Source organism: Musca vetustissima, unplaced genomic scaffold, assembly GCF_032173495.1.
Source record: "Musca vetustissima isolate MV318-11 ecotype Yass unplaced genomic scaffold, APGP_CSIRO_Mvet_v1 utg20277, whole genome shotgun sequence".
Taxonomy (NCBI): domain Eukaryota; kingdom Metazoa; phylum Arthropoda; class Insecta; order Diptera; family Muscidae; genus Musca; species Musca vetustissima.
In genome coordinates, this window is record NW_026879575.1 from 180,533 (window position 1) to 208,190 (window position 27,658).

A 27,658-nucleotide genomic window follows, 5' to 3' on the forward strand; every position below is an offset into this window, starting at 1 on the left:
TTTCCTTTTCATTGCAAACTTAGATCATCAAGCTCGACTCGAAAGAGTATATATAACCACTTAATATTCGAAAAATGTTTGGGCTATATGTGGAAAAATGAGATGAAAATAATACATCATATGTAAAGGAGTGGACTTTATATTTAATACTGAGTTCAACCTAAATTGTCATACTCCTCGTAAAGACACGTGCCAAAGGAGTGATTCAATAAAACTGAAAATTGAATAATCCAGTAATGAGGACGAAAAGTTGCATCTTATGGAAATTCATGATTCACATCTTAAAAGTCCCGAACAGGCTAGAAAAAGTTTAAAAGATTACATACAGAAAACAAATGATAACCCGAACGAAATTTACGGATTTAAAATTTGACCTACAAAAAGCGCTTCCTTATTCAAAACTTTCTGTTTCGGTAGCTTACTATTAGCGCAACATGTATGTATACAATACATGTATGTATATACTACTTTAATGTCGAAAAATCATAATCCATAATGCAAAAATATTTCCTTCAAAATCATGGGCACAATTAATTTCTTTTGAATATTTAATATATGGCCCCTGTGGCGTATACATTGTGACAGCAATCATACGCACCCCCAGAATCGTTTAGAACAATTTCGAATATCTTTACGAAGTAATCATTAAAAAATCTTTAAAGTCATTATTTTAAATTTCAACAAGTTCGGAACAAAAAATACAAAAACTAAAAATTAATTTATTACAACTTTTGCCGCATTTTTGCCACACTCCCATAGAAGAGAAGAGGAAGGAAAAAAATGGTACAAATTTCCCAAACTCACATTTTTCTCGACATTTCATTTAGAGAATTTTTTTTTCGTGTGTTGTCGTTGTGTGAGTGCCCATTGTAAGTGTCCATTCGTAAATTGTTTTCGAAATTGCACAACATTAATTTCTATAAAACACTGCCATCGAAGTAAAAGCCAAAAAAAATGTGAGAAGAAAAAAAGGACATAAAAAACTACCGACCACTATATTGTCATTTGTAAGCGAAGTTTTTTCTTTGGGTAGTTTGTCTGCTTTCGGAGAACTTTTGTGTTTGGGTGGGTGGTGGTGTGTTCGGTGGCGTTGAAAACATAAGCCTAATTGAAACTTATGTTAGTTGTTAAGTAACTTTTTGTGGTGTAATTCAGAACTGAAGCTCAATTAAATGTAGTGGAGTATTGAAAGTAATAGAGATGTGTGGATGTGAATTTCATTTGAGGATTTTGTAAAAAGGACAACTAGGCGTAGATTTTTAAAAATATTTATTTTTGAAATAGCACCAGGTGTGGATTTCTTAAAAAGTTATCTTTCTGAAGGACCAACTTTTGTGAATTTTTAAAAACTATTTTTTGTGGATTTAAAAAAAAATATTTTTGGAAGGACCAACGGGCGTAAGGAATAACAACAAGCGCGGATTTAAAAAAAAATATTTTTTTAAAGGATCACTAGGCGACGATTTTTTAAAAAATATTTTTTTGGTAGGACCGACAGGCGTGGATTTCTAAAAAAAATGTTTTCCCAAGGATGTAAAAAAATATTTTTTGAAATATCAACAGACGTGAATTTTTTGAAATACCAACATATGTGATTTTTTTAACTATTTGTTCAAAAACAAAAAGGCATAGATTCAAAAAAAAAAAAAAAAAAATAGGCTTGGATTTTTTTAATAATATTTTTTAGAAGGTCCAACAAGCGTGTTTTTTTAAAAAAATATTTTTTGAACTATAAACACTCAAAGATTATTCAGTTTAAAAACCATTGAGCGGAGCAGTATGGTCGGACGGGCCCGACCATATGATACCCTACACAACTTCCACGAAAATCTAACTTCCTGCGGTTCTATGTTCTGAGCTTGGGCAATAATTCGCGTTATTTGCATCCTCTTGACCGACTAGAGGTCAACAAATATTACTCATATTCAGTACAGCCCTTCTAATTACTTGTCCAGATTCCCTTGGATTGTGTTGTGATTTACGGTTTGCAATTGTGGCCTATAGAACGACTCGAAAAAAAAAAAACAGTGAGCGGAGCAGTATAGTCGGACGGGGCCGGCCATACGATACCCTACACAATTACCACAGAACTCGGATGTTTATTCCGATTCCCTTCACGGCGGGTTGTGTTGTATATATCATTCGATGTTCACGAAATTTGGCATAGTGTACTGCATTGAGTCTAGAATGATGTGTGCTAAGTTTCGCGAAAATCGGTCCAGATTTAGATATAGCTCCCACATATATTTTCGTCCGATTTTACGTAAATGGTGCAATGAAGTCCATATATATCTTTCGATTTGTACGAAATTTGCACATCATTCTGGATTGAGTCTAGAATGATGTGTGTTAAGTTTCGTAAAAATCGGTTTAGATTTAGATATATTTACCATATATTTTTTCGTACGATCTTACGAAAATGGTGCACCAAAGTCCCTATATATCTTTCGATTTACACGAAATTTGGCATCGAGTACTGAATTGAGTCTAGAATTATGTGTGCAAAGTTTCGTGAAAATCGGTTCAGATTTAGATATAGCTCCCACATATATTTTCATCCGATTTAAAGCAAATGGTGCACCAAAGTCCCTATATATCTTTCGATTTGCACGAAATTTGGCATAGCATACTGGATTGAGTCTACAATGATGTGTGTTAAGTTTCGTGAAAATCGGTTCAGATTTAGATATAGCTCCCATATATATTTTCGTCCGATTTAATGTAAATGGTGCACCAAAGTCCGTACATATATATATATATATATATATATATATCGATTTGGGCGAAATTTGGCAGAGCATTCTGGATTGAGTCTAGAATGATGTGTGTTAAGCTTCGTGAAAACCGTACCAGATTTAGATATAGCTCTCATATATATATTTCGTCCTTGAAAATCGGTTCAATGAAATGAAATTTAGCATTTAGCATCAATTTCATGTCAATGTTCTTTCGAAAAGCCGGAGTCTGTTAGGAGACAAATGTAAAATATATCCAAAGTGGTGAAGGGTATTATATAGTCGGCCCAGTCCAACTTTAATACTTTGCTTACTGGTTTTTAAATATCAACAGGCTTGAAAAATATTTTTCTGAAATACCAACCGGCGAGAATTTTTTACCAGGACCACTAGACTTATATTTTTTTAAAAATTAATTTTCCAGGGACCAAACATGTCTTGTTGAAATGGTTACAAATTTTTAACTAACTAATAACTCCAATATATATTATCGCCCGGTCTTATTCTTTCCCCTATTGCTTCGCATAATAAAAATTATAATAAAAATAAAACAAAAATCATGTATTGTATATATAAAATGAAAAAATATATATTGCTTAACTTTTATTAATTTTAAAAATATAATAATTAATTTGTTTATACACATTTGAAAAAGATTATAGTAAAATAAATGTTTGAGTACATAATTAAAAAAATATATTAGTAGAAATTAGAACCTGATAATAATATAAGACATTTGTGAAAAAGAAATTATTATTTTTTTGTACAAATCAAAAAAAAATAATAATTTTTAAAAACAAAAACAAAATTGCACCTCATATGTTTTTAATTAAAAAATAATATAAATTTTAACGAAAGCTATTGAAAATTTAAGATATTTTTATAAAATATTTAAAACTATTATTGCAGAGGGGTGTGAATATATATATATATATATATAAACTATGTAATTATGTTTGGAAATTTAAGATTGCAAATTAAATAAAACATGCATTGAAAAAGAAATACACATTAAATTTAATTATTTTTTTTTAATTTAATTTTTTTTTTAATATTAAAAGTAGGTTCCTATATATTTTTAGAAATAAAAAGACACAAATTGTTAGGGGGAAATTAGAATATAGTATTTAGTCCAAATGATTTCGAACAGTCAAGTCATTATTGTTTTACAGCATACTGTTGGCACTGTTTGAAATCATTTGAAGTTTTGGAAAAAAAACAAATTTCCGAAAATATTTTTTTTTTAATTTTCAAAATTGAAAAAAATATTAAAAAGTTATTATTTTTTAAAAATGCAATTTATACAAAAATACCATTTTGGAAAAAAATATTTTTAATTTCAAAAAATATATTTTTTCGAATTTTGAAAACAAAAAATTTTTATGTTAAAAAACCAAAACATTATTTTAAATTTCAAAAAATATTTTGTTTTTTAATTTTCAAAAACTATTTTTTTTTCATTTTCAAAAAATATTTTTTTTTCATTTTAAAAAAATATTTTTTTTCAAAAAATTTGGAAAAAAAATATTTTTTTTTTAAATTTTTAAAAATTAAAAAAAAAAAAATTTAAATACCATTTTGCAAAAAAAAAAAATATTTTTAATTTCAAAAGATTTTTTTTCGAATTTTGAAAACAAAAATTAAAAAATACAATTTATACAAAAATACCATTTTGAAAAAAAATATTTTTAATTTCAAAAAATATATTTTTTTAAGTTAAATTTTTTTTCGAATTTTGAAAACAAAAAATTTTTAAGTTAAAAAACCAAAACATTATTTTAAATTTCAAAAAAATATATTTTTTTTTCATTTTCAAAAAATATTTTATTTTTAATTTTCAATATTTAAAAAATATTTTTTTTTTAATAACAATTTAATCATTTACTTTTAAAACAATTCGTTGTGTTTTTTGGTGACTACAGTAGAGTGATACCCAATTTTTTTTTTGAAATTTTGAATTTTTTTTTGAATTCTTGAAAAAAAAAATTTTTCAAAAAATATATATTTTTTTAATTTTCAAAATTAAAAAAAAATTAAAAAAATAAAATTTTTTTAAACACGAAAAAATACAATTTATACAAAAATAACATTTTGGAAAAAACTATTTTTAAATACCATTTTGGAGAAAAATATTTTTAATTTCAAAAAATATATTTTTTTAAGTTAAATTTTTTTTTCGAATTTTGAAAACAAAAATTTTTAAGTTAAAAAACCAAAACATTATTTTAAATTAAAAAAAAATTATTTCATTTTCAAAAAATATTTTTTTTTTAATTTTTTTAATTTTCAAAATTCAAATCAGAATTCAAAAAAATAATAATTTAATCATTTACTTTTAAAACAATTCGTTGTGTTTTTTGATGATTTTGAAATTTTGAAAAAAAAATATTTTTTTAATTTTCAAAATTGAAAAAAAAATATTTTTTTTTTAATTTTCGAAATTTAATTTTTTTTTTTTTTTAAAAATAACATTTTTTTAAACACGAAAAAATACAATTTATACAAAAATATTCTCCATTTTGGAAAAAATACTTTTTTTTTAAATTTTGAAAAATTATTTTTTTTTTTTTTTAAATTTCAAAAATTGTTTCGAAATTTGAAAACAAAAATTTTTTTTGAAAAAATATTCATTAGTTAAAAAACAAAAAAAAAACACCAAAACATTTTAGAAAAAAAAAATATTTTTTTTAAATTTCAAAAAATATTTTTTTTTTAATTTTCAAAATTTGAAAAAATATTTTTTTTCAAAAAATAATAATTTTAATTTATATATTAATAATTTATATAATTTAATAAATTACTTTTAAAAGAATTCGTTGTGTTTTTTATGACTACAGTAGAGAGTGATATCCAAATTTTTTTTTTGAAATTTTGAATTTTTTTTTAATTTTGAAAAAAAAAAATTTCAATTTTTTTTACGAATAATTATTTTGTGCTACAATTTTCATCACCACTGTTTATATCAGATGATGAGGATGCCACAGAAGTTGTTGTATTTTCTGACAATGTAGTTGTTGTTGTTGTAGAGGTGTTGTTGCTATTAGTTATAGATCTAGTTGTAGACGACTCCTTAAAGAACTCCTTACAATTACTAAATTTGTTTTTGTTATTGCTATCGTTATTGTGGTTGTTGTTTTTGTTGTTGTTATTGCTAAAATTATTATTTTCAATATTATAATTTTTAAAATTAATATTAGACTTAATCGTTGATTCGTTCAATGGATGTTGTTGTTGTTCATAACATTGTTGCTGGTGTTGAAGTTGATAATTGAAATTTATTGGCGATGATGAGGCGGATGGCAGCTGATTCGGATGAACACCAACACCACCTGCTGGCTGTGTTGCTGTTGTCACAGTGAATATTGACGGCTGCTGTGACATGACCACATTTGCGGCGGAACTTTTAGTGTTAGTGGTATTACTATTAATAATAATGGAACACAACGGTGGCAGGTTAGGTGGTTGTGGTGATGGTAGAGGTGCAACATCAGCTGCCTCTGTTGTTGTTGTGGATTTTAACTTCCGCTTAACTGCTGCTGCTGCCGCCGGAGGATGATGTACAATTTCCTGACGTTCATATTCGTTGAAATAGTTTTCAACAACAATACCATTCGTTTCATATTCTTCGGGTATGGTCGGCGTCAAGGATTTGCCATGATTGGATTGAACATTTTGTGGTCGGGGTACAACATCGGGCGGGGAGGTACAACGGGGATACGAAGAAATGGGTCTTAAATGGTCATAATTATGGTGTTGTTGTTGCGGATGATTGTGATACTGATATGGCTGTTGTTGTTGTCGTTGTTGTTGCTGATGATTATGTTGTAAATGATAATGTTGTTGTAAATTATTATACACCTGATCGCCACGATTTGTAACAGCAGCAGCAGCTCCAGCACCACCATTTGAACATTTAATCAAACGTCTTTGTTGTTGTTGTCGCTGCCGCCGCTCCCGCTCCCCATGGCGATTAGGCGTAACGTATTGTCAGAAAAGTTCATCTAAATTTAATACAACATCGAAATATCAGGAAAGCATAACCCGCCCTCATAATGGCACCAATCCATTGCGTGTTGTCGGATTTCTAGCCATATATATGTCCATATCGTGATCGGTCCAATTATCCGATGTATCGCAATAATTGTTGAGGGTGTGTGTCGAACCAGCCGTAGAGTATCTGTGAATTGGGGAAATTTGAAAAAAATATATATTAGAAAAATTCGAAAAAAAAAACATTAAAAAATGGTTAATAATTTTTGAAAAAAATGTTTTGAAATTAAAAAAAAAATTAGAAAAAAATGTTATACAAATAAAAGTTAACGAAATTAATAGAATATTTAAAGAAAGATTGTCAGAAAAATGAGAATTTAATTTTTTTAAGAGGTTGTATTTTTATACCCTTCACCACACTGTGGTACAGGGTATTATGTCCTTGTGCATATGTTTATAACAGGCAAAAGGAAACGAAATAGACACATGGTTCCTTTAGAGAATATGCATAGAATCGCTTTCTAAGTCGATTTATGCATGTCCGTCCGTCCGTCTGTCTATGTGAATTTGATGAAATTTTGCACATTAGATATAGCTCCCATATATATTTTCGTCCGATTTTATGTAAATGGTGCACCAAAGTCCCTATATATCTTTCGATTTGCACGAAATTTGGCACAGCTTTCTAAATTAAGTTTAGAACGACGTGTGTTAAATATCGTGAAAATCGGTTCAGATTTAGATATAGCTCCCATATATATTTTCGTTCGATTTTATGTAAATGGTACACTAAAGTCCCTATGTATCGTTCGATTTGCACGAAATTTGGTATAGCGTACTGAATATAGACTAGAATGATGTGTGTTAAATTTCGTGGAAATCGGTTCAGATTTAGATATAGCTCCCATATATATATTTTCGTCCGATTTTATGTAAACGGTGCACCAAAGTCCCTATATAACTTTCGAATTGCATGAAATTTGGTATAGCGTACTGAATTAAGTCTTGAAAAATGTGTGTTAAATTTCGTGAAAATCGGTTCAGATTTTGATATAGCTCCCATATATATTTTCGTTCGATTTTATGTAAATGGTGCACCAAAGTCCCTATATATCCTTCGATTTGTATGAAATTTGGTACAGCGTAATGAATAAGGTCTAGAATTATGTGTGTTAAGTTTCTTGAAAATCGGTTTAGATTTAGATATAGCTTCGTCCGATTTAAGGTAAATGGTGTACCCAAGTCCCTTAATATCTTTCGGTTTGCACGAAATTTGGTACAGTGTAATGAATAAGGTCTAGAATTATGTGTGTTAAGTTTCCTGAAAATCGGTTTAGATATGGTTTCTATATCTGACCAATTGAAAAATTTAGTATCGGTTGCAGAATGACATGTTTATGGATCCAATTTCATTTTACTGGTCCTTTAAAAATGCGACGTCTGTTAGGATGCATCTGTTGAATATACCCAAAGTGGTGAAGGGTATCATATAGTTGGCCCCGTCCGACTTTACTACTTTCCTTGCTGGTTTTGCATTATAAAAATTTATTTTTAATCCTCGTTTACGTCTCAGATTGTCCTTGAAAAATCGTTTTTATTCAGCATAATTAGTGGAGTATACATTATGGCAACACGTATACGCACTCTGTTACTTCATATTTTATTTTTTAATTTGATTTCTAGCTTTGAAAAAATATCATCTGTTTCCCTGGACTTGTTTATGATTATAACAATTTATTTTTACGCCCCGTTTACGTCTCAGATTGCCCTGAAAAATTCGCACTCGGTTTCTTCATATTTCATTTTTCCCTTTAAATTACTAATTCGATTTATAATTTTCAATAAAATATTGTCTGTTTTTCTGAACTGATTTTTCATAAAAAATATTTATTTTTAATCCCGATTTGCGATTTGAAAAACGTCATTATTTCACATAATCATTAGCGTATACATTATGTCAACACGTATACGCACTCTGTTTCTTCATATTTTAAAATACAAATTAAATCAACTTCGATTTATAATTTAGAAAAAAATATTTTCTCTTTTTTTCGGGATTGATTTTTCATTAAAAATTTTTATTTCTAATCCATTTTTTGGCCCAAATTGTGCTTGAAAAGCCTGTTTTTATTCAGCATAATCATCAGTAGCGTATACATTATGTCAACACGTATACGCACACCTCTTCCAACTCTTCATATTTTATTCCCTTTAAAATACAAACCAAATTCGATTATATTTGCTACATCCGTTTTCCCTGAACCGATTTTTTTCACATATATCGTAATAAATATTTAATAGTAATTTCTAAAAATAAATTATTTTTTCTAAATTTACTTACACAAACAAACTAGTTAGGTATGTACGTATATATTTTATAGTATTTCTATTTGGTATGTATTTTTGTATTTATTCGGCAAAAAAATAATTGAATCACTTGTGGAGCATCAACGTTTCAGTTTGTGTGTGTTTTTTTTTTTAATTTTTTTCGAAATCTCATAACAAAATTATATACAATTTGTGAAAATTCCTTTAGTAGCCATATCTAAAAGAATTGGAAAGAAAAAAATAAAGATTTTAAAATCAATAACTATCTGCTCAATATGGTAATGGTATTGAAATCTACCGAAAAGCCAATCTAGCTAACTAAACCCAAATATACGTATGTTATGTATGTATGCTCAACCAATACAAAAGTACATGTATCTCTATATATATTTGTTGTCTCGAACTACAAACACAGATGTAATACTAGTAATAATATCAATAGTAATTGGGAATATATTTAGCTCCAGGAAATACAAATGATTTGTGTATAATGACATTTTTTCCCTCATATATATATGGATATATATGATTGTGAATATATATATATTTGTATGGAATATGCTAATAACAATATAAGGGTTTCTGTGTGTATTTTATTTTGAATACTGTTTGATAATGATATTTTAATTTTGTGTACTGTCTCTCTCTGTATGTAAATTATTATTTTGTGTAATATCATATGGGAGGAGAAGGCGGAGGCGTATACGATATGACAACACTTATACGCAATGCGATACATTGTTTTGCTAAGCTAAGTGTAAACAATGTAATATAATGACATTAAGGGGTTTAATGTTAGATTTATATGGAATTTTTTTAAATATGATGAGAATTTGTTTTATATTGCATATTAATATCTAAAAAAAATGTCCTTGCTGTAAGATTTTTGTTAGAGCCAATAAACCCATCGTGTCCCAGGATCGTATAACGTTAAAGATTACTAGAGACTATTTTATTTTACTATTATATGGTTATTATTAAGTTATATTCGGTTAATTTTAAGATTTTGGAAAATATTTCCCCAAAGACCAAATCCTTTGTGGAGATAAAAAAAAATATTTTTTTTTCAACGCTAAAAAACTGGAGATTTTAGAAAAAAAAAAATTCTAAGACCGATGACTATAAATTTTAGAAAGAATATTTTTTAAGGATCAAAACTCTTTTTCAAGAACCCTATTCAATTTTTCATAAGATCAATGGCCTTAATTTATTGTAATCAGACTGCTTTGAAACGAAATTTGTCAGCTATTCTTGCCAGTTGTCAGCATGTTAAAATAGAACAGTCGTGTAGCGCCGTATTTTATTCAGACGAGCAACGGATGTCTGGTACAATTTAATTAGAGATGCAGAAGTCATCCCGTTATCCCATTGTATATTTTAGATTTTTGGTCCTTCGAGCCGGATTTGATCACAAAGGGCTGCGGAAAAAAGACTTGATGAGCGGGAGATAGAGAGGAAGTACAAGCGACTTAATACAATGACCCAGGAATTAAACATTTTATCTACGTTTTTGGCGAAAAGAATACTCTCCCGGACAGTAGGTCTACTAAAGGAATGGGTAAATATTATTAAAGATGAGTTGGAAGAACTGAAATAATTTGCATCCGAGATTAAGGATGAATACATAAATTTGGAACTGAAGCGGATTACTCGAATGTTTGAAACCATTATAAAGAAAGTGGATGACATCATGCGGGATTATCTGATTAGCGATTGAAGCCGATTGATTGAAGCCGATTATGTGAATAGTCGATGTGACGACGCTAGACACGATTTGCCAGGAGTTAAACGCTTTACGTTTTTTGATGAAACAAATATCCTTCCGGATAGTAGGTCTACTAAAGAAATGGAAATAAATATTATTAAAGACAACTTGGAATAACTGAAACAACTTGCATCCGAGATTAATGCAGGAAAAAATAAATTCGAAACTGAAGCGGATTACACAAATGTTTAAAACCATTATAAAGAAAGTGGATGACATCAAGCGAGATTATCTGGAATTCTATTTACCAGTCTTTTCGCCGAGAACTACATAATGAATGATTTTACAGTAGAGGAATATACAATGGAGCCGATTATCCTTCGGGATAGTAGGTCTACTAAAGGAATGGGTGAATATTATTAAAGACCAGTTGGATAAAATGTATAGTATCAAGCGGGATTATCTGGAGGTCTATTTACCAATATTCTCACCAAGAACTCCAAGTTGTATGATTTTGCAGTAGAGGAAATCTACAATGAAGCTGATTATGTAATGAACCGATGTACCGATGTGAGGCATAATTTGTCAGGAGTTAAAGCTTTAGGTTTTTGGCAAAAAGAATATCCTTCGGGATAGTAGGTCTACTAAAGAAATGGGTAAATATTATTAAAGAGGAGTTGGAAGAACTGAAACAATTTGCATCCGAGATTAAGACAGGAAAAAGTAAATTCGGAACTGAAGCGGATTACTCGAATGTGTGAAATCATTATAAAGAAAGTGGGTGACATCAAGCGGGATTATGTGGAATTCTATTTACCAATCTTCTCGCCGAGAACTACAGAATGTATGATTTAGCATTGGAGGAAATCTGCAGTGAAGACGATTATGTGATTAGCCGATGTGACGACGCGAAACATGATTTGTCAGAAGTTAAATGTTTTACGTTTTTGACGAAAAGAATATCCTCCAGGATATGAGGTCCACTAAAGGAATTTGTAAATATTATTAAAGACAAGTTGGAAGAACTGAATTTACTTGCATTCGAGATTAAGGATGAAAAAATAAATTCGGAACTGAAGGTGATTACAGGAATGTGTGAAGCCATTATAAAGAAAGAAGTATTATCTGAAATTATATTTCTCGATCTTCCTGCCGAGAACTACAGAATGTATGATTTGGTAGTAGAGGAAATCAACAATGAAGTCAATTATATGATTAACCGATGTGACAACGAGAAACATGATTTACACTTAACGAAATGATATCACTGAAGAAGTCGTACCAGGAGCTCAGAAGATGCCGATATTGAGTTTTCTGCCGAACATCCGGTGAATTGATAAAGTTTTGATAGATCTACTATATACAGCGCTTGAATAATTGCATTTTATAGTGGTTAAATGATTTCTAGATTTTTAAGTTTATTATATGCGTTTATATGATTTACATTGACTCAAGATAACTTCGAGGTCCATCTTGCAACAAGAAAACAAAAGTCTAGCATATAACATAGAGATAATAGTGAATCTAATACCTATCAGAATAGATACATTCTCTCTGGCAGAATATATCCTTCTGTTATAGAGTCTTAACTATTCCAAAGGGCTTGTATATAACCCACTAACTTCATTCTATATCCCTTACCGAATGTAGTAGTAGTCTTAGCGTAATAGTTCATAGTTAAAAGAAGTTAAACGATCTTCATGTACTACCTAACCTAGACTGTAAATCTTATTCTGAATATATTTTACTCTTCCTTCTATTTACTGTTCGGCAAATTTTTATTGAAGACCCTAAACTTTTTTTGAAAACTCTGAATATGAGCACTTTTTTATACTCTCCACCATAGTATGGAGGGTATATTAGTTTTGTTTTTCCGTTTGTAACGCATCGAAATAATCAATTCCGACCATATAAAGTATATATATATATATATATATATATATCTTGTAATATATATATCGCCAAAATATATATATATATATCGGCCCGTCTGTTGTAATCACTCTACCGTCTAAACGAATTGAGATAGATCGAAAAAATTTTACATAGAGTCGCATTTTGTCTGCTGGCAGGTCATGTTCGAAGATGGGCTATATCGGTCCGTCTGTCCGTCAGTTGTAATTACTATAGCGTCTAAACGAATTGAGATAGATCGCCAAAATTTTACATAGAGTCGTCTTTTGCCTGCAGGCAGTTCATGTTCGAAATTGGGCTATATCGGTCCATATACCAATTTCCGGTATTCTAAGGTTCTTGAGCGTGTTTTTCAAGCGAATTGGCTGAAATTTGGTAAATTAGGTTCTTATTGGGTAGTAAATCTCCCACTTAAAAAATATAAATATCGGTCCACTTTTTCTGGTAGTCCCCGTATAACGGTACACCCAATTTTCAGTTTTTTGGGGATTTTGACCGCATTTTTCGTCCGAATAGGCTGTAATTTAGTACTTTGAGTTCTTTTTGGGTAGCAAATCACTCCTTAAAAAAATTATAAGTATAGGTAAATTTTTTTCTGGTAGCCCCCATATAAGAGTACCCTCAAATTTTCGGTATTCAGGGGTTCTTGAGCGTTATTTTTACTGATTTCCCTAAAATTTGGTTAATTGGGTTCTTATTGGGTACTAAATGTCTCCACTTAAAAATTTTTAAATATAGGTCAATTTTTTCTGGTAGCCCCCATATAGAAGGTACCACTAATTTTCGGTATTTCGGGGTTCTTGAGCGCGTTTTTCAAGCGAATTCGCTGAAATTTGGTACATAGGGTTCTTATTGGGTAGCAAATCTCTATACATAAAATTATAAATATCGGTCCACTTTTTTATTGGTAGCCCCCGTATAACGGTACCTCCAATTTTCAGAATTTTATGGGTTTTGACCGCATTTTTTCGCCGGAATAGGCTGTAATTTAATACTTTGAGTTATTTTTGGGTAGCAAATCACTCCTTAAAAAATTATAAGTATAGGTAAATTTTTTCGGGTACCCCCCCTATAAGAGGTACCCCCCAATTTTCGGTATTCAGGGGTTCTTGAGTGCGTTTTTTAACTGAATTCGCTGAAAATTGGTACATTGGGTTCGTATTGGGTACCAAAAATCTCCACTAAAAAAATTTTTAATATAGGTCCACTTTTTCTTCTAGATCCCATATAGAAGGTAGACCTAATTTTCTTTATTTCGGGGTTCTTGAGCGCGTGTTTCAAACGAATTCTCTGTACCAAAAGTTATTAATATTCGCCCCCTTTTAGAGATAGTCCTCATATAAACTTTTTTATATTAAAATAGTTCGATTTGTTCCGTGTGTTTGTGGTTGTCCCCATATAGGCGTATTCTAAGATAATGTGGAGGATAGTCATGAAATTATTAGGTGTCTGTTGTGATGTTCCATAAATCCCAAAACAAATATTAACTAAACACATAATTAAGCCCCACACCAAAGAAACGCAGAATTGCCATACGAAAGGAGGAGGATGGGGAGGAGAAGTGGGGGTGGCGTACTCTTTGCATGTTGTCATTCCATTTCATTGTCATTGGAGCACAAGAAATGCAACCAAGCAGGCAACAACAACATGCAATGGGCTTCCAAACCAGATCAACCCGGCCAGAGTTAGTAACACACAAAGAAGGCATCCTCAAAATGCTAGGCCGTAGAGTAGACCGTATAGCATAGCACAGTTTTGGTTCCACAAAATGGTGTCGATATATTTTTTAGCATAGATTTGTTTTTGTGTAGAAAAGTGGGTCTATTACCAGAGTCAGATTTGTTGTTCTTTTTTTAAAGAGTTGTTAAGTGACTCGTGTTTTGGAGGAAGATGTCTGTCTGGGTGTTTTGAAATGAAGAAGTGGGAGAACGAGTTGTTTAGTGGTTAATGTAGTGTAACAGGTTTTGTTGTAGTTGTTGTTGGTTTTGGTTGTTGCTGCTGTTTTTATTGTCAGCCTACTTACCGACTTCCAGGTCGATGACTGTGTAAATGCGTGGCATTTAATTGATCGCGTGATCTAGAACGCGGCCGTGAACGGCGTGTACTAGACGCCACACTGGTGGGTCCACCACCACCGATGCCACCGCCGCCACCATGTATTGAACCGGCATAGGAGGCACGTGACATTCTCTCCGAGGGTGCAGCAAGTGACTGTCGCGATTGACGCAATTCGGGACGGGAATTGACTAAATTCGATGGAAATGCGGTGCCCAAATAGCCGCGATGTGAATTATTTGAAAAGCTATGCTGCGATTGGCCATCAGCAATGGATCTGGTTTATATATAGTACATATATATTTGTTTTTTAAAATGATAATGATTGTGTTGTGTGGCGATAGGGTGTTGTTGTTTTTGTATAATCGAGTGGGTGGACATAATGAGCAATGTTGATGATTTGTTGTTGTTGTTGGTGTTTTCGTGAAATAAAAGCAAAATAAAAAATAAAAAAACATTTAAAATAAAAATAATACACAACTAAGAAAATAATAATATTACAACAAAACACAAATTATTACAACAACAAAAAATATTTAATAAATAAATCTTCCAACCGTAAGCATTCTACGAAAGCTTAGCAGCAATATTTTTTTAATATTTATTCATGAAATCGTTATCTCATGAAATCTTTAGCTTACCTGGGTTTCGCCAGCTTTCCTGGCATTCCCGAGAAATGGCTACGCATATCATCTTGATTGTCCATGGGATAGGCACGGGGTCGGGGTATTGAGCGGCCACTATAGGCTGATACTTGATCCCATTCCTGGAACAAGAAACAATTTTAAATGACGTTAAAAAATTATTTTACAATTAAAAAAAAATCTAATGAAGACACACAACAATTATTAGGCATCTATAAAAGGCTTGGATTTTTTTAAAAATAATTTTTTGAAGCAACTAAACAATGAACGGATTTTTTTATTAAAACCTGTATTTTTATACCCTACACAACTATGTTGTCAGGGTATTATAGCTTTGTGCACCCCAAAAGTTTGTAACGCCGCGAAATATTGGTCCTAGACCCACGTTTAATGTATTGATCGTCATATCTCGACTAGCTGAGTTGATCTAGACATGTGTGTCCGTCCGTCCGTCCATTATAATTTGTAAACACGATACAGGCCACAGTTATGCACCAATCTTCACGAAATTTTGCATGTTGGATTTGTTCTGCCCAATGAAGACCCCTATTGCTTTTGGTAAAGATCGCTTAATATTTAGGGGATGAAATGGACCAAATACTTAATTTTTATCGGGTTTTCTGGTCGCTCCAGAGGCATGGAGAAGGGGATCGGGCCAAAGACTAAGCATGCCTGTTTTGATAAAGATCGACCACTATTTAGCGGGTCAAATGGACCCTGACTTTTGTGTGAAAAATGACGAAATTTGTATTCTATAGCGTATATATTTACCCTTGAAGGATATAGACCCCAGAAGTGGATAGTATATCCAAGAGGCGTGGTTGGCCTTATATAACAATAACAATTATATTGTCGTATGTATTCGGATGTGGGAGTTCAACTTAAATATTTGTAGGTGCTTACGTAATCAGATATTATTTAGTAACCCTTTACCACACTGGTGGGCGGAAATATAGCGCTGATCGCTTTGAATTGTTCCATGAGGCTCCAGTTATGGTCAAATTTACTAAATTTTCGGTGGTGATCAGATAATATTATTGAGATGAAGTGGACCGTAAACTTATTTTTTTTTGTATCGAGTCGATTTATAGGGCACAATTATAAGCCGATCATCACCATACAACTTACGGTGAAGGGACTATGGACAAGTATTCGGAAAATGTGTCAGTGTAAGGAATGGCTGCTGTTGACCTCAAATCGGGCAGAGGATGCAACTATCACTAAATATTGCCAATACTTGGAATAAAAATTCTCAGAAAGTTATAGTTCCGTGGTAGTTGTGTAGGGTATAGTATGGTCGGCCGTGTCCGACTGCTCCGCTCGCTGGTTTTAAATATTTTTACTGAATTTTTCTAATTTTTTATGAAGTCTTGGATCTTTATAAAAAATTAGGCCTGGATTTTTTAAGAAACATTTTCTGAATGTCATTCTTCTAGCCAAATTGTACTAATCAGCTGCTGCATGCTCCTTACCAGCATCTGATCACCAGTCTTGAATAGATCGGCTTGTAACCCATCGGCACCTGCTGATTTATTATTCTTCAGCCGATTGATTGTTATTCTGACTTCATCTTGGCTAGGTGGTATGCACTCAGTACCGCCATCTATTATTGGTTGTGGGGTTTTTTAAAATGTTCCTTCCAGATCCTCAGCACGCTGACTGTATCTGTCACCAGGTTTCCTTCTTCATCTCTACAGGAGGATGTGCCTGCACCAAAGCCTTCGGTTTGGTGTTTCATCCGTTGGTACAATTATCGGACTTCATTCTGACTCCTGTACATCTCGATTTGCCCACGCTCACATTTTCTTGTTCTCCTCTCTCCATTTCTCCCGATAGTTCTCCATCGCATTATGTGTTGCTACTGTCCGCAGGGTTGCCCTATACGCAGGGTTTTTCATATCAGTAGCGGATTTCTTGATCTTTGGTACCAAAGTGTTGCTTTTGCTGCAGTTTGTAGGGAGAGGGTAATTCTCTGCCATTGTGCTTCTATATTTTTATCGGGACAAGGGGTGCTTTCGTCAAGCAGTTGGGTAAGTTAAGCGAAGTAGGCTTCTGCTATCTGTTGTGTTTGCAGCTTTTCGACGTGAAATTTCCGTGTTACATTCGATCGCACTTTTGCTGCTACATTAAGACGGGTGCGTACCTTGGCTGGCACAAGGTAATGGTCCGAATCGATATTCGCTCCTCGGATCGATCGGACGTCTAAAACACTTCCGTCTATCACAACATGATCGATTTGATTTCTCGTTGTTCGATCGGGAGAAATCCAAGTGGTCTTGTGTATATCGAAATGCTTGAATCTGGTGCTGCTAACTACCATGTTTTTTGCTGCCGCGAAGTCAATCAACCACATGCCGTTGTCTGATGTTTCTTCATGGATGCTGAATTTTCCGACGGTAGGGCAAAGATATTTTCCCTTCCGATTTGCATTAAAATCTCCTAGCAGAATTTTAATGTCATGGCCAGGGCAATGGCGGTCATATGCTGTTTCTAGGCGCCCGTAAAATATGTCTTTGGTCTGTTCATCATTGGCGCAAATGAGACTAATGTAAAATAACTTCGTTTTTATGCGGATTATAGCAATTCGCTCATCTACTGGAGTGAATCTTTTATTCTTCTCTTAACCATAAATCCGCAGCCAAATTCACGCCTCGTTTCATGGCAGCTATAATACAGGGCGTAATCATCTGATTTACTTACACCTGTCCCTTTTTATCGCATTTTCTGTAAGACAATAATATCGGCTTTGTACTTCTTGAGTACATCCGCCAAAGCGAACACTGCGCCTGTTCTGTACAACGTGCGCACATTCCAAGTGCAGATTCGCAGATCGTGGTGCTTTATACGTTTGCGGGGGTCGTCAACATTTGGGGGGTTTGGTTTTCTTTTTCTTTGCTTTTCCATAGTAAGAGGGGTTTTCCGAGTGTGGGCAACTAACCCGACACCTCAATCCATTTTTTATAGTTCGCGGCACATATTAGCTCACTATTTCATCGGGTGATGAAAATAGGTACCCTAGGTGGCACCATGTGGAGGTTAGTGTCCACAATTGAGATGAAAGATGGATCAAGATAAGCCTGGGCTTCGCCATGTTAAAGCCAATCAGAGCCGTTACTTGGTATCTATCATCCCCTACGTCACCCCACGCCTTGTGCTGATAATTAAAAATATATTTTTTGACCTCTGAAAAATACATTTTTTAAAATCCACGCCTATTGCTGATCTTAAAAAAATACACTTTTTAAAATCCACGCCTATTTGCTATTTTTTTTTTGCCACGCCTGTTCTCTAAAAAAATAAATTTTTAAAAATCCACGCCTATCGGTGGGTCCTAAAAGATTTTTTTAAAGCACGCATAATAATCCTATAAAAACAATATTTCTTGAAATAAAAATCCATCCTTCATATCCCCCCGCCCCCACTGACTCCATTTGAAATGATATCCATTTATCTTGCTCTCGGGTGGTTATTTTGAAAATCACAACAACTCAAGAAAAAAAATCAAGGCTGTCATGTTATGAAAAGTAATGACCGCTTCGGTACACCTTCCAGCCAAAGATGCAGCCCATTCCATGCCATGGCACTCCACTGCTGAAACACTGAACACTGTAATTAAGATTATTTCACGTATTCCCAAAACTATTCACGAACATAAATAAATGATTTGCAGGGCATTACAATATTTGGGCCATAATTCATCCTCCAACCCACCCTTCGTCCGACCACAAAATCTCCCAAAAATCCAAAGGATATCATCATCACCCTCCATGTCTTTGCCCAGTTTGTTAGCCAAGAGCCAAAAAGCAACAAAAAACCTGAATGCATTATTATGCTTATCGGGTCTTTGGTGCTCAGATGTGTGTGTGTGTGTGGGTATTATTGGCTAAGCCAATGGTTCTGATGCTGATACTTCTCCCTTCCTTGTGATATTCGGACAGACAGACAGATAGATAGTCAAAAGATTTACAATGTAGCAGCCAATCTTTTCCCACAATTTGTGTTCGGACATAATTGTACATATGCTTTTCGCGTATCGTCGTCGTCATCATCATCATCGGCTATGGCCCTGAATATGGTTTAACCAGCCAACAGCCAGCAATGGGGCCCAGCATCAGAACATTTTTTGGCCAAAGCGTTGCATGTAAGTCATTTTGTTGTTGTTCTTGTTGTTCAAATTGGAGGGCTGTAAATGATCATAAATCTATTTTACTACTTTGCCGTGTAATGTCCCGCTTTTGTTCTTCTTTTGGCAGGGCAATCATGGCAGCCGGCACAGTGGTTCCCAGGGGGGTAAAAATTGGGAAAATATTTTACACAAAATAAAATAATGGATTTTCAAGATAAAAATTTCTTAAAAAAAAAGTGAAGATGAATTCCAATTTTTTTAAGACCCCGAAGATCCACTGTCCTCCCTTTTTTTTTTGGCAGTGTGGCTAAAACTATTCAAGCAAATAAATACTTACATGCATGCGGTTTTTTATTGCTTTATAAATCTCTTTATACTTACAACATAGATATTTGTATATGTGAGTGTGTGTGTGTAGGGTATATATTATGCTGTTACTTACCTTGTGATTATTGAATGCCGACAGCGTTGCTATTGAGCCAAGTGGTCCTGGTGAACCGGCTGGACCACAACAATTTACGGGCAAACCTCCAATTGGCAGTGGACTCTTTTGTTGTGAGGTTTGCATTTTGCGCGACCGTCTACATTTTGTTGTTGATTATTAACACACCGATACACCCGAACAGCAAGCCAGGCGGGATGATATATCGTAAGACGAACAATGACCATCCAAAGCAGCAGACAAAGCAGATTCGATCCAAAATGAAATGCATGGAAAATAAAAAAATAGAAGAAGAATAAGAAATCAAGCCATAAACAATTGTTATAGATTAGCTCGGTGAGAGAAAAAAAAATAAGTAAAAAAATCGGTAAATTCGGCAGGGTCGAACTTATTTTCAACACCATGAGGTGGTAGATTCAAAATATCTAAAAAATAAGATTTTCTACACAATGAGGATCTAAAATAATAAATTACATGCAAATTTGATTGCAAAATGTGGCCAAATTCCCCACACTTCGGAAATTTTTGCGGTACCCTTATATGGGAGCTACATCGAAATTTGGACCAATAATGATAATTTTTAGTGCGATCATTTGTGACCCAATGAGAATCCATGATATCAAATTACATTCAGTTAGGTGAAGAAAAGCTCTCAAAATTCCCCAAAATATCGAAATTCCGAAGGTACCCTTATATGGGGACTAACCTTAAATTTTGACAAATTTTTATCATTTTAGGTATGAAGATTTGCTACCTCATGGGAACGCAAAATACAAGATTACAGCCAATTCGAATGAAAATCGCACCCCAAACTCCCAAAATATCGATTAATGAGGGGTGCCTTTGTATGGGGTCTACCCCGAAGCTTGGTCCAATGATAATAATTTTTTGTAGGGAGGTTTACCATTCAAATATAACCCAAATTGCCAAATTGTAGCCAATTAGGTTGAAAATTATGCCCTAAATACCCAAAATATCGAATAATAGGGGGGTACCCTTAGCTAGCTATCCCGAAATATAGGCCAATATTGACAATTTTTTGTAGGAAGATTTGCTTTCCTAAGAGAACACAAATTATCAAATTAGAACCAATTTGATTGAAAATCGCGTCACAAATTCCCATAATATCGAAATTCGGAAATAACTCTTATATGGGGACTAACCCTAAAAGTAGACATATTTTGATAATTTTTTGTAGGAAAGTTTGCCATTCAAAGAGAACCCAAAATATCAAATTACAGGCAATTCGGTTGAAAAATGAATCCAAAAATCCCGAAATATCGAATAATGAGGGGAACCCTTATATGGTGGCTACCCCAAAACTTGGGCCAATCTTGATAATATTTTGTAGGAAGGTTTGCTACCCAAAGAGAACCCAAAATACCAAATTGCAGTCAATTCGTTTAAAATCTGTACCCAAAATCGCGTAAATACCGAATAATGAGGTGTACCCTTAAATGAGGGGTACCCTTAAAAATAGATCGATCTTGACAATTTTTGGTATTAAGATATGCTACACAATGCGAACGCACAATATCAAATTACAGCCAGTTCGGATATAAAACGAGCCCAATATTCCCAAAATACCGAATAATGAGGGGTATCCTTAAAAATATATCGATCTTGACCATTTTTGGTATTAAGATTTCCTACCCAATGCGAACCTAAAATATGTAATTACAGCCAGTTCGGATAGAAAACGAGCCCAATATTCCCTAAATATCGAAATTTGAAAGGTACCCTTATATGGGGGCTAACCTTAAAAGTGGACCAATAATAATTATTTTTGGTATGCAGATTTATTGCCCAATGAGAAGCCTAAATATAAAATTATAGCCAATTCGGATGACAAATGCGCTCAAAATCCCCACACTTTGGAAATTTTTAAGGTCCGCTTATATGGGGGCTACCCCAAAAAATGGATCAATATTGATAATTTTTTGGTAGGAAGATTCGCTACGCAATGAGAACCCCAAATATCGAATTGTATCCAATTTTATTAAAAAACCTGCCCAAACTCCCCAAAAAAATCGAAATTTGGGAGGTTCCGTGGTTCCCGAAAAAGAGGACCAATATTGATAATTTTTGTTAAGAAGATTTTCTATCTGTTGAGATCCCCAAATATAAAATTGCAGCCAATTCGGTTGAAAACGTGTCCAAAATACCGAAAATTGGAAGGTTCGGTTATATGGGGTCAACCCTAAAAAGTGGACCAATTTTGCTAATTTTTGGTACGAAGATTTGTTACCCAAGAGAACCCAAAATATAAAATTACAGTTAATTCGGCTGAAAAATTTACCTAAAATCGTCAAAATACCGAAAATTGTTAGGTTCGGTTATATGCGGCCTAACTTAAAAAGTGGACCAATATTGATAATTTTTGGTAGGAAGGTTTTCTATCTGTTAGGAACACAAAATATCAAATTACAGAATATTCGAGTGACAAATGCTCTCAAGAACCCCACACTTAGGAAATTTTTAAGGTCTGGTTATATGGGGGCTATCCCTAAAACCGGACCAATTTTCATAAATTCTTGTAGGAAGATTTTCTAACCAAAGAGAACCCAAAATACCAAATTACAGCCAATTCGGATGTAAAATGTGTCCAAACTCTGCAAAATACCGAAATTTAGAAGGTCCGGTTATATGTGTGCTAACCTAAAAAGTGGATCAATTTTGATAATTTTTGGTACCAAAATGTTCTACTCAATGAGAACCCTAAATATCAAATTTCAGCCAATTCGGTTGAAAAACGCGGGGGTAAATTTCCAAGATTCCAAATATTATGCCCTTAAATTGTTCACCCTTTTCTCCCATCACCCACTCTAATCCGCCATGCCTCCACTACCCCACCCACTCTCAACTCACCTGCTAGCCGCAATAAAAACAATCACAGCCACAATAATTGTACCACATATGGCAGCACTGGCCGCTATTGTTATCTTATCCATATTCGATGTCTGTGATGCTACCGTTCGAACTTCGCGACACTGTTGATACGGCACAGTTTCCGGTGTGACATGCAACTCTTCCAATGAGATGACACACACAATTATACACTCCTGAGCGGGGACATTTTTTATTTTAAATTCACGTTCGCTAGCCTCCAATGGGGGACCCTGTTTAAATGATTTCTCCCCGAAGAGGCGATAAACCACCCGAAAACCTAAAATATTCGCCGTATCGGAATCCCATTGAATGATAACCGAACTATCCTGACGGAAAGCATTTTTCACTTGAACCTCATTGGAGTCATCAATACGGGTGCCGCGTTGGGGTGGGAAGCCCAAAACCAGCGGTGGTCGCTGTTGTTTGTGTGCCGGGGCACCGGATGAGCCGCTTGAATTTTGGCGCCAAGAGGGTGATTGTTTGGCACTGCCCCCGCTGCCGCCATTACTCTGCTGTGATTGAATAATGGTGGTTGGTGAGGCGGAACCAATACCGGATGTTGATTGATGTGTTGGCTGGATGGGTTGTTGTTGTTGCGACGAATTATTGGGCGTCTCAGCCGATGAATGGGCGGCCGGAGTTGAAACTGTTGTGGCTTTTGTCTGCAGGAAAATGGGAAGAAAAGAAAACAACGGAAGCGAAAGAAAGCAAAGGATTAATTTTCGGAGAGATATTAAATTTCTTTTTTCCTCTCCAGCCCCAGGAAAAAATGCGGGGAGGAGATTAATTTCAATTTATTTACCGTTTTAGTGGTAGCTGTTGTTGTTGTCGTTGTGGTGCTGGTTGATGTGGGGGTGGGCACAGCACTGCTACTCGAACTGGGCAATGATGCAGCTGTTGTGGTAGGTGAGGATGAGGCAGTGGGGGCCACCTCACTACTGATCAGGGTTTCTTCATTATTTGAAGTACTGACTGGTGGCTGTGGCTGCTGCTGCGGCGGATTACCAGAAGGCACTGTTTTTGTTGCTACGGTGGGTTTTTGTCCAGCTGGCAAAATATCATCGATCGGCAATTCACTATCGCTGTCACTACAGGTCAGCTCATCCGGTTGTATGGAATAGAAACCACGATCCCGGAATCTGGCTGGACTGCCACAGAACTGGGGATTACGTTCGCGGGATGTAACCTGAAATCGGAATCGGAAGCATATAATTTCGACGTTAAAAGTTAACCGAGATCTTCCAACCTACCTGCAGATCACCCTTGCGTATCCATTCAGCCACCCATTTCAAATGACAATCACAGTGCAGGAAACGTCCACCCAACGACAGACCCCTCAGAGTGGCATTTAAATGCAGGAATGCAGTTTCAGGTACAGTCGCCAAAGGATTACCATCCAAGGCCAGCAGGGTAATGCTAGGATTACCACGGAAGGCAGTCTCCGGTAATGTGGTCAGCAGATTAAAACCAATATCCAAAACCCTCAACTCTTTCAGGGAATGAATGGCTCCGACAGGGAAATCCGCCAATAAATTATTCAACAAACTCAACGAACTCAATGTCTTGCGGACACCCACAAACGAAGATTCTCCCAGGCTCTGTATCAGATTCCTTTCCAAATTCAAGGCGGTCAGGGAATCCAAACCATCAAAGGTTCGTATACCTCCCGGCCCAGGCAATTCCTTAATACCATTTAGCGATAGATCCAAAAATGCCAAACTCTTGAGGCCTCGAATACTTTCCGGAACCCTTCTCTGTTTTGTGCCCTTCAAATTTAAGTTCTTTAAACTATTCTCTAGGCCACGAAAAGCCCCCACCGACAAGGTGACATTATTATCATTCAATTTCAAGGTGGACAAACGCAGCGAACCCTTAAAGGCCTCATCTGGTATCACGGTTATACGATTCTTCGATAAATCTAATAAATTGAGAATTTTCAATATCCTCAAAGCTGTGGTGGGCACCTCCTCCAGCAGGTTATCTTGTAAATTGAGATTTTTCAGCACCTCCTCTTGCCCCCGGAAAGCTCCGTCACTGATTTTGGAAATTTTACATGACGACAACTGGACATTGTGTAGACTCAGATTGGCGAACATATCGTCGGTCAGATCGCCCACTGTAGAATTGTTGATGTACAACAAATCGATGGGTTTCTGTTTTACGTATTTATTTAAGGCCTCCAATAGGGTGGGGAAGTGAACCTGCAAAATAGGGGAGGAGAAAAAAGATACAAAATAAAAATTAGATAATCAACATAGATAAATTAATTGGCAAAAATTGTATAATTTATCTAAAAATAGATAAATTTTCTAATTTATCTAAAATAGATAAATTGTCAAATTTATCTAAAATAGATAAATTTACAAATTTATCTAAAAAAGATACATTTTCTAATTTATCTGAAATAGATAAATTTCCTAATTTATCTGAAATAGATAAATTGCCAAATTTATCTAAAGTAGATAAATTCCCAAATTTATCTAAAGTAGATAAATGGTCAAATTTATCTGAAATAGATAAATTGCCACATTTATCTTAAAAAGATAAATTTCTTAATTTTTCCAAAAATAGATAAATTGCCACATTTACCTATTGTAGATAATTTATATAGTATACCTAAAAAAACAAATCACATAGTTTATCTAAAATATATAATATAATTGTGCGATTTATCTAAAATAGATAAATTGTGAATTTTATCTAAAATAGATAAATTTACAAATTTATCTAAAAAAGATACATTTTCTAATTTATCTGAAATAGATTGTCTAATTTACCTAAAATAGATAAATTGCCTACTTTTTCTAACATAGATAATTTAATTTCTGAAATAGATAAAATCTAAAATAGATAAATTATATAATTCATCTAAAATAGGTAAATTATATAATTTATATGAAATAGATAAATAATATAATTTATCTGAAATAGATAAATTGTAAAATTTATATAAGATAGATTTTAGATTTAATGATGAAAAAGCGAAAAAATATCTAGATAAAAATATCTAGATAAATATTATTGAAAATTATGTAAATAAATTATCTATACCGTTCCAGCAAATATGTAGATAACTCCTTGTTGAAAAAATATCTATATAAATATTTTTGAAAATTTTCTAGATGAATTATCTATGCCATTAAAAGTATCTAGATGAATTATCTATGCCTTTAAAAGTATTTAGATGAATTATATATGCCTTTAAAAGTATCTAGATGAATTATCTATGACTTTAAAATTATCTATATGAATTATCTATGCCTTTAAAAGTAAGTTGATGAATTATCCACGCATTTAAAATTATCTAGATGAATTATCTATGCCTTTAAAAGTATCTAGATGAATTATCTACGCCTTTAAAAGTATCTAAATGAATTATCTACGCCTTTAAAAGTATCTAGATGAATTATCTATGCCTTTAAAAGTATCTATATGAATTATCTATGTCTTCAAAGTATCTAGATGAATTATTCTCGCTTTTAAAATTAACTAGATGAATTAACCCTGCCTTCAAAAATTGTCTAGATGAATTATCCACTGTTTTACACTTATCTAGATGAGTTATTCACGCATTTAAATTTATCTAGATGAATTATCCACACCTTTAAAATAATGTAGATAAATTATCTAGATGAATTATCCACGCCTTTAAAAATTGTTTAGATTTTATCTAGATGAATTATCTAAACTTTTGAAGATAACATTTTTTTAAAGGAAATTATGCAGATAAATCTATGTTTAAAAGCCTAATTTTAGAAATTATCTAGATAAAGACACATCTGTCATAGATAAATTATTGAATTTATCTACCATAAATAAATTGTTTAATTTATCTGCCATAGATAATTTTTTTAATTTATCTACAATAGATACATTAAACAAGGAGTCATTTTTAGACAAGCTGAAGCGAGAATGAGGAGTCTTTGTAGACGGACTTTACGGACGAACTGAAGGGAGTGTCTATAGACGAGCTGAAAAAGCAGAATTTGTCTACCATAGATAAATTATTTAATTTATATACCATAGATAAGTTTTTTAATTTATCTTTCATAGATAAATTATTTAATTCATCTACCATAAATAAATTATTTAATTTATCTACAATGGATAAATTATTGAATTTATCTATCATAGATAAAGTTCTTAATTTGTCTCCCACAGATAAATTATTGAATTTATCTTCCATAGATAAATTATTTAACTTATCTACCACAGATACATTTTTTAATTTATCTTCCATAGATAAATTATTTAATTTATCTGCCGTAGATAAATTTTTGAATTTATCTACCATAGCTGAATTATTGAATTTATCTATCGTAGAAAAAAATTAATTTGTCTACCAAAGATTAATTAATTTAGTATATTTTATCGAGTTTTTATATAATTTATCATATATTAGTATTGCCTCTCATACCTGATCACATTGCACCGACAGCTCACGACCCAAATTATATGAACATATACAGGATGTCTGTAGATCGGGTAAATCTCTATGCCAGGGGCATTGTGCGGTAACTGGTGTGACAATGCTCAGCGAGAGCAGTGTTACAAATAACGGTAAATAAATTGACTTTAGGGATAGGTGGGAAGGCATTTTCATCGGTAACATATTGTTTCGGCGTTCACTATTCATAATATGCTGAGCTCTGCTGCAGGAACGAAGTGACACGAATTTCATCTACGGTGCATAGGGATGGAGATAACTGAAAAAATAAAAAAAATAATGGCATTAATTAATTAATTAGTTTTTTATATAATAAATCTATTGATTCCCTAATCGAAAAAGGTCTCTGTAAATAGATCCATTTATTGGTTGCAAAAAAAAAA

At 33.3% G+C, this 27,658-nt stretch overlaps 2 protein-coding genes across 2 annotated transcripts in view; one reads left to right on the top strand and one right to left on the bottom strand.

Moving 5' to 3' along the window:
- Positions 1-27,658, top strand: part of LOC133324523 (rab3 GTPase-activating protein catalytic subunit-like) — an 85,666-nt gene that overhangs the window by 15,275 nt on the left and 42,733 nt on the right.
- Positions 6,628-27,425, bottom strand: LOC133324513 (leucine-rich repeat and fibronectin type-III domain-containing protein 3). The gene is made up of 8 exons (XM_061533349.1): positions 27,246-27,425; positions 24,079-25,029; positions 23,631-24,014; positions 22,808-23,403; positions 19,940-20,078; positions 15,369-15,493; positions 14,696-15,004; positions 6,628-6,912 (listed from the first exon to the last, which is right to left on the bottom strand). Exons 1-8 carry the CDS (start codon positions 27,423-27,425, stop codon positions 6,783-6,785), a joined length of 2,814 nt encoding a protein of 937 aa, XP_061389333.1. The 3' UTR covers positions 6,628-6,782.